The 8796-nt window shown below is 32.5% G+C and overlaps 1 protein-coding gene and 1 non-coding gene across 2 annotated transcripts; one reads left to right on the top strand and one right to left on the bottom strand.

Moving 5' to 3' along the window:
* Positions 1–566: 566 nt before the first annotated feature.
* Positions 567–648, bottom strand: Trnas-aga (transfer RNA serine (anticodon AGA)). The gene has a single exon. It is a non-coding gene; the product is annotated as a tRNA-Ser (tRNA).
* Positions 649–1445: 797 nt separating this feature from the next.
* Positions 1446–6758, top strand: LOC131950943 (tRNA-dihydrouridine(20a/20b) synthase [NAD(P)+]-like). The gene is made up of 9 exons (XM_059313155.1): positions 1446–1477; positions 3315–3452; positions 3817–3938; positions 4549–4624; positions 4773–4814; positions 5435–5575; positions 5820–6028; positions 6289–6374; positions 6527–6758. Exons 2-9 carry the CDS (start codon positions 3328–3330, stop codon positions 6689–6691), a joined length of 966 nt encoding a protein of 321 aa, XP_059169138.1. The 5' UTR covers positions 1446–1477; positions 3315–3327; the 3' UTR covers positions 6692–6758.
* Positions 6759–8796: the final 2038 nt, after the last annotated feature.

The following is an 8796-nucleotide window of genomic DNA, read 5'->3' as shown; positions in this document are numbered from 1 at the left end:
TTTTGTTGTCATAGATCGAAACGGGCGAGCGAAATTTCGAGCACTTCTAATCGACCAATTTCTCTAAAATTAGGTTTAAGACTTGAAAACAATGCAATATGAAATTAAATTTAACTTAATTGAATGCTTACTTAATTTTAAATTTTAAAAAAATTTAAAATTTCCGAAATGTTTCTTCCAGACTTTTTTCTCCGGGGGGGGGCTTTCTTCGGGGGGGGGGGGGGGGGACACTTTTAAAAGTATATATTTTCTATATATTCAAGAAACTCTGTTCACAAATTATGAATTACTGAAAAGTAGAAAATAAAACAACTAAATAGCGGCGTTTTGTGCGCAATAGTCATGCAACTCTATTGGAAATATGCATTTTTAAGTATTGATATGCATACAAACGTTTTAATAATAAGCTTTTATGTAATTAATGCAAATGCCAAGTTTGAAACGAATCTGTCACTAAGAAATGCTTGAAATGTGATGTATTTTTAAATACCCTTGTGACACTCAGGTAGACAGGTTTTGCAGAAGTATTATTGGACGTAATGATACACTGATTTGTAAAAACAATTCGTTGTCGGCAGGATTCGAACCTGCGCGGGAAGATCCCAATGGATTTCTAGTCCATCGCCTTAACCACTCGGCCACGACAACTTGTACGTGAGTACCTCAACACACGGTGAAAATCATTTTCTGAGTTTAGTAATAATTTCTATATTGAATGAAGGAATAGAATGGGTCACTATGATTTATTTATATTTTAAAATGTTTCGAGTAACTTTATCCAGTAACCTACTTTTATGCTCAAAAAGCTGTAGCTTATTGTAGGCCTAATACACACGTGTAAATCTAGATCTAGCTAGATCAAAATACTAAATTATTCTAGATCTAGAAAATCTAGGTCTAAATCAAATGCAGTACATGTGGGTCTCATAAATCTGACCATGACGGGGGAATTCATAGCCTACGTTATTGTAAAAATAAGCGTAGGATACTAGATTTCTAATTTTTTCCACAATATATCCTTTCTTATCCCGCCTTTTTTAAAAAGTGTATTATCTGAACAATAAGATCAATAAATACTTTTTTTTTTTGCCCCAGACATGTAATTTACAGCGTCAGTTGTGTGTGTTCGCTTTAGTATTACAGTTTTCATCACCGGCTTGTGAGGACTGATACAGATTTACAATAGTAATATTTCTTTCTTACTTGTAGCCTACTTTCATTCATTTAAGATGGTTTACTTATACATAGATCTAATACAAAACGTCTAAATATTAAAAAAAAATATAAGATCAATAAATATTGCGATCACGCTTATTAGTAGTAATAGATGAAAAGGGGGGGGGGGACGTGAAGTTTTGTTTCGTATACTCTCAAAAAAAAAAAAAGAATTAACTTTTTATTCTTATCGTAAGTCCTTAGTTTTGAAAATTAGCTCACAGTTTGCCAGTGCTTACTGTACTTTCGTTTTTACATTCAGGTAACTAATGACACTAGACTTAGTGATTAATGATCACATACTAATGTATTTAGGTCTACACAATACTACACATTGCTCAAAACTCTGGCCTTTCTTTGTTTTTTATTTCATCAGGACAGCAGTAGGGCATTTTACGTACCGAGACTTTAGTACGGTACTAGATCTAGTGACTAGTCTGATCTAGAGAATAGATCTTGATCTACCGTCAGATCTAGATCTAGATCTCTAGATCTAGTAATGTGAAAAAAAGTTGCCTCATTCATTTGTCATTCATTTTGTAGGCAATGTTATTATGTTAAGGCTTTTAATAGGTAATAGGCTTATATAATAAACGAGCCAACTGCGGCATATCATACGCCGCTATTTACTATTTATTTAGTTGTTTTACTTTCTTTCTACTTTTCAGTAATTCATAATTTGTGAATTCGACAGTACCAATGCTGCCATTGAAAATATTTGCTTTAAAACACTATCAGTAGGTCGTTAAGGATGATACTACCCCCACCTTCCTTTCCCCCCAACCCCTACCCTACTACACCCCCCCCCCCCCCCCCCCCCCCATGAAAGCAGCCTCCTCTTAGTTACATCCCCTAAGTTTAAAATCGTTTCAAACTAAATTATCTGCCCCTAATAGCCGTCACGAAACCCGGCTCTACGAATGTAAACATAGCGTGAACCACAGCTCATCAGACCATGTAGGGGTGGGGTGGTTGGGAGCGCGCTTACAGCTTGTTTTCTAGCGTCTCCCAGAAGAGAATTATATATAGATTGTGATATAATTGTGTCAAATATTATAGATAACTGAATGATAAACTAAAATCAATGACTAGATATATTTTAATTTAATATATCAATGATTCAATAGGCCCCTATAGGCCAGAAATTAACTTTTGACAGCAATGTTTGCAAGCAAGATTTTGCTATATAAACAATTCAACAGCGGCAAAGAGTGGTTTCTCCTGAATCTCTAATGATCAAAAAAACTTATAAGATGGCTGCTAAAAGCAGCTAAAGTAAAGTAAATGAGCTTTGTTGCATCTGAATGATGAAAACATCGCTAGTCTTAATTTATTACTAAAAAGTTTTAATACAATTTTTTAAAAACAGGTGCATGAATGAAACTTCTTAACATTTTTGAGCATTTTTTGAAACATAAATCCTCATAAAAATGTGAAATAATTAGGCCTTCTAAAATTTAATGAGTCACCTTTTTTTTTACATTACTAGTCTCGGATGATTTTACGTTCCTAAAACGTACCAAAAATTAATATAAAGTTTGAAATTAAAGAGGTAGAGTTAATAGTACACTTAAGTAATAAGTATGCCTACTGTTACCCTTTTGTTAGTGATTAGAGCTACTTCACCACTTATTATAATACTTTTAAAGCTGACGTTCCATGAAGCAGGTGAAATAGTTGAGTTTACCTGTTTCTGTGACATCGGCATATATGAAGATTGAAGGGATAATGAGCACTATGCCCAGCAACCTTCACTCTCCCTAACGTGAGTCAGCCAACCCCACAGAGCTGGGTGGACTTGGGAATGTTCTGACACTGTGTCACAAATCCAGGATTTGAACTCAATATTTTCAAATTAGCAGGTGTATGCTCAACTAACCGACCACACTGTCCCACAATATTAATAAATTTAATACTCCTATTGATAAAGAGAAGACTCATTTAGATCTATTAACTATTAGAATTCTCACGCTTTAGCACAGGATGAGTTATTATTTTATAGCCTAATAAATAATCATAAACAAGCCTAACAATCAGAAAACATTTGAGCTAACATGCTGACATTTTTTTTAATTTGTCAAAAAATTGTTCACACATAGTTGAAAAGTTGTGATGAGTGAGACAACGCAACAGTTTGATGATGAAGAAACACAGCAGTTCCACTATCTGAGACCCTTGGAGTTGTTTGAACAGAAGGATGTTGTCAAAATCTGCGCCCCAATGGTTCGCTACTCAAAGTAAGTTCAAGTCATTATAAACAAGTGTTGAGAATTAATCTAGCATCCTTCATTAATAAATGAAGAATAAAATGGTTATGACATTTTTTTTAAAAGTACATAAAGTTTGTCTTTACAATCTGGGTGTCTGTGGGCAGATGAAGTAAAGTTGATATTTTGTGTCATCAGCAAGAATCTTCTATTTAGTTTTTATAGACAGTAATATTTGATGATGAATGTATCTTGATTCACTTTACAACTAGGCTTATAACAGTATAAATATGTAAAATTACTCACAGTAGTATATGTTTTAACAACATACTACAGCTTCTTGTATATATTTGTATCATTTTTTTAATAGTGTTTTTACTTTACTCTCAATTAGACTTGCTTTTAGAAAACTGGTGAGAAAGTATGGGTGTGACTTATCCTTCACGCCAATGATTATTTCTGAAAGTTTTGTCAAGAGCCAGAAAGCAAGGGATAATGATTTCATCACAAGTTTTGGTCAGTTTTTCTTTTTATTTCATCTACAACATCATCTAAACTGATGAACCCTCGGGCAGATGAGGCTCGTTAGCTGGGGACAGCCACTCTTCTAGGAGAGACAACTCCAAAATTAAACAACTGCTGCCTTGTAGTTTGTTCTTGGTTGGACAAAGGCTATGGGAGCAAATCCAAAAAGAAAAGCAGACTGAAATCGGAGTCAATGGCCTCAATGGCGCATAACCAGTTGACACGTAACGCTTAATTGTGTTGGAGGCGTGGTCGAGTCGGCAAAAAGCTCATGGTTGATAAATTCGGAAAAAGTCTCGAGTTCAAACCCACTGGCAGATACATCTCGATCCCCTTCAACACTAATAATTAAGAACGAAGAAGAAGAAAGAAGAAAAGATCTAAACTGAAAGCTTTAGTTTAGATTTTGTCATCTACAAACAATTTTAAGACTATCACAGATCTACTTTAACATCTACTTTTGACCAAATTCTTCTGTATCTTCAGAATCTGTGATAGTGATGATCATTGTTTTCAGTCTTAGTAACTGTATATCTTTTGAATATAAATTCTTTGAATTTGTTAAAAATGTGAGAAAATGTATAGTTGTATTGTTTAACAGATGACAGACCACTAATAGTCCAGTTTGCAGCCAACAATAGTGAAGATTTTGCTAATGCTGCAGAGTTGGTTTCTCCGTAAGTTTTTTTTCCATTGTTTTTAATTGGCAACTTTTTCTAAAATTTTCCTACAGCTGATATTTAAAATGCCATAATTTACACCATGATAGATAAGATGTTTTAAGAAATCATGCTTTTAACATACTTTTGTTAAACAAATTTCTAGGTTTGCGGATGGCGTAGACTTAAATTGTGGATGTCCTCAAAGGTAAAATTTATTTTTAGTAGTTTCTTCTTCTGTCTTGTAGTCCTCCACCTTCCTCATTGCCTGTCTCATTATAGATCCATCCATTGTCTGACGTTGTCTTCCCAACTTTTTTCTTTCACCTACCTCTTTTTCTTTCTCTGGCTCTGTTCATACTTAATCTTTGTATGAGATTTCTAGTAACTTCCTATAACATTTTATTTCCATAGCTTGGATTTTATTTTCAAGCACTGCTGTCAACATTTAAAATTTCCATGCATACAGAAATGTGACCATAATTGTGGAACACATTCATTTGATCTATAAAAGTTGAAATGTTTTTTAAATGTTTAATATAACAAAATCACATTCAGGTTTCACTTTGAAAAATAAAAAATAGTCTGCAAAAAAGTTCAGTTTTAATTTAGTAATAGTTTATATAAATAAATGTAAACTATTTTAAAAATATAATACTTAATGTTACATTTAAACTTTTGAAATTGTAAATATAAAAATATAATAGCTGTAATATTATTTTATTTTGGAACCCATATCTCCCCCAAACTTGCTGCAAAGAGTTTATCTTAACACTACTGCAACATTCATAAACAATGCATGGTAAACTGTCCCATTTCATCTTCCAGATGGGCAATGGCTGAAGGATATGGTGCTTGCCTAATGAAAAAGCCTGACTTGCTGTGTGATATGATAAAGAATGCAAAAAACAGAGTAGGAAGAGATGATTTTACAGTGTCTATAAAAATTCGCATCCATCCTGATATAAGGTACTGTAACATTTAAGCTGTTGTAAGTTACTGAAGTATGGGGAAATTTTACAATAAAAAATACTATTATAATTAATATGCTTCTGGATAGAACTAGAAGTCACAATGTATTCAAATTGACTGAAGGTTTTCATTTTACTTTTTCTTGTCAATTTGCATTTGGTTTTCATTATTTTTGTATTCAAATGCCATGAAAGTCTACAAACATTTTTGAACCAAATACTGATTGAATTTTCTACCACAGGGAAACTGTTGATATGTGTCAGAAAGTTGAAAAGATGGGTGTGTCTTTCATATCTGTTCATGGCAGAACAAAGGACCAGAGGTGCCAGCCTGTGGATCTGGAAGCTGTAAGAACTATAAAAGAGTCTGTAGTGGTCCCAGTTGTGGCTAATGGTGACATTCGGTCATTAGATGACGCCAACAGAGTGCACTTCAACACTGGGGTTGATGGTAATGATTTTTTAGTGGTTATTTTAATAAGGTTTATTTTATATATTGCTACATTGACAGAATTTTTTAAAATTTGCAATTTGACTGTCTTTGTCTTAAATTAAACTTGGCAAGTAAAAATATTTGTTTTGATAAAATAAAAATATTGACGAACTTAGTTTACTTTTTTAAACCATCAATTTAATGTGATAGCTAGATTAATCTTGTAAATAAAAATTATTCCAATGAACAATATTTGGAGCCTATACTTAATGTTGCAGGTGCCATGGCAGCACGAGGTATCCTTGCCAATCCTGCCATGTTTTCTGGGTACAATGAAACCCCCATTCAGTGTATCAAAGATTGGGTAAGAAAACAAAACATGTTCTTTGGTAGACAGCTAATTTATTATGTAATTTTTTTTTTAATCATGTTTTTATTCAGTGTTAGTCAATGTTATAAAATTTGTTTTCAGTTGACATTTCACTGAGTAAATGGTATAAAATTTGTTTGTTTTAGGTTGACATTTCCTTATCTCTGGGCACCCCATTCTCCTGTTTTCACCACCACCTTATCTTCATGATGGAGCACCTGCTGCCTAAAGCGGAAAGAAATGTTTTTAACTCTTTAGCAAGCACGTCGGCGGTTATTGATTTTCTTAGAGACAACATAGGGATTAGATAACATTGGTTTTTAACTTAGGTCATGTTGTGTCTGTTTCTGAGAAATTGGGATTGTGTAAATATAGTGAGTGTGTAATTAAAATTTTCAGAATAACAAATTTGCTCCCAAATTTTTTATTCAAGAAATGTCAGAAAGCTTTATTTGTTTTTGGAACTAAACATCAAATGCATCAAAATATCTCATAAGAGTAAATAGTTATCAAATAACTAAAACATCTATATATATATATATAATTCTCTATGTGGACACCACCACACACGCAAGCCGACTATCTAACCCTCCTCCAATCCCCTCCCAGGCATGCGCAACAAACCATATCGCTATCTACACCACCCGTCTGATGAGCTGTGGTTCACGCTCAATGTTTACTATCGTAGAGCCAGATCAAATTACTGACGACTGTTAGGGCAGATAATTTAGTTTATAAATGTTGAGACCAAGGGGAGATAACAAGTTATTGATCTTTCATGGGGGGAAAGGGGAGAATAATTGTTCTTCACGAGCTTCTGATAGTGGGGTTTAAGGCAAAATATTTTCAGGCGCAGCATTGGTAGTGTTGAATTCACTAATTATGAATTACTGAAAAGTAGAAAATAAAACAACTAAATAACGGCGTATGCTACGACCCCAGGTCGGCTTGTTCAGACTAATTTTTAAAAACATAAAAAGTGAACGTTCTATTTATCTACATGTAGCTATCAAGTCTTCAATGTATCAAACACAGAACAAATCAATAACAAAACAATCCATGTGAAAGTGAACATATTTACTCTACTGGATATTCACCAGTTTATCTACCAACAATAATAATGAAAATTACAAATATGTGACAGCAATCTTTACAGGCTTAAAAAATTTCTCTACAAGGGGTTTTTAAAACAATTCACTTCTTTAAATCAAACAATTTATAACAAATGACATTGCAAACTTGATTCTATCTCCATTGTTTTTAAATTCATCACAGATAAAAGCAATGAAAGAGTTTAACAATAAGGCTACAGGAAACACAACCATAGCATTTTGTCTTTCACTTGAACCAAATTCCCTGAACTTATGTTTCACCAAATTTCTGTACAATATTTAGCTTTACAATAAGTAGTAACTGTTAAATGTATTTTGATAAAAAAATTGATGGTCCAAATGAAAACACTTGTATAAAAACAACCAGAGTTGTATTTCTTGGTGTCTTCATCTACTGGTGTAATTTATAATTTGATGCTTATAAACACACAATGTAACCTTGACTTGTTTCTCATTAAGTACCATGTTTACAATATTGTGACACTAGTCTAGTAAACCAACTAAAATAATTACACAACCTGATTAAAAACCATTATATATCAATTGAAGGGTTCCTGTTGCCAAAGTAACATAAAATCTCCTCTATTACAACTTTTTCTAGATGATGCCAAAGTGGTATAAGCTGTAATAACAGGTCTATACATAAAAAATGAAACTATACAATGAATCAATTTTTCACTAAAATATTTTTTCTATTTTAGCATGAGAAAATTTTTAGTATCATTTGAAGTGAGACATTTTGCTGTAAAATATACAGTATTATATACAAATAAATTATGGATTCACATCTTTAAAAACCTTTTAGAAAATATAAAGCAATCATTTTAAAAACCCTGTAGAACACAGAATAATCACTTAATATAAATTAAAGGCTTTTTAAAGTTATGGGAAAGGTTGATCAAATTTCTTTAATTAAATACAAAATTATAGAAGTTGGCTATATAATTGTTAGAAAAAAACGAATATAAAATACTGAACAAAAATAATCTGTACAAGGATTGCAAGAATATGACTGTAAATTAATCTCTTGAGCGTTTTCTTAATACCACTTTGAAAAAATAATAATACAAAAATGTCTATCTACATTGTAATACAATACACTTCATTATTTACTCTGTCTTAAAAGTTAATGAGTTTCAAAAGTAAAAATATTTTGGGAAAATAATATCATGGATTTTTATAGCTGATATCAAAATGAAGATATGACAACTGTTAAGTCTTATTGCCAACTTAAGTCATTGAGGGACTTTCAAGATGAATGCCTCAAAGGCAATGTAAATTTCATTCAATTATTCTTAGAATAC

This window comes from Physella acuta, unplaced genomic scaffold (genome assembly GCF_028476545.2).
Source record: "Physella acuta isolate Inbredline_101_S28 unplaced genomic scaffold, ASM2847654v3 ptg000791l, whole genome shotgun sequence".
In the NCBI taxonomy this organism is placed as follows: Eukaryota; Metazoa; Mollusca; class Gastropoda; family Physidae; genus Physella; species Physella acuta.
This window is presented reverse-complemented; position numbering and strand designations above follow the sequence as displayed.

What these genes read in the sequence shown, in the direction of transcription:
- LOC131950943 (XM_059313155.1), top strand. Translation starts at nt 3,328, where the DNA reads ATGAGTGAGACAACGCAACAGTTTGATGATGAAGAAACACAGCAGTTC. An exon ending in TGATTTCATCACAAGTTTTG is followed by an intron (nt 3,939 to 4,548) that starts GTCAGTTTTTCT and finishes ATTGTTTAACAG; the next exon opens with ATGACAGACCACTAATAGTC. An exon ending in AATTGTGGATGTCCTCAAAG is followed by an intron (nt 4,815 to 5,434) that starts GTAAAATTTATT and finishes TTCATCTTCCAG; the next exon opens with ATGGGCAATGGCTGAAGGAT.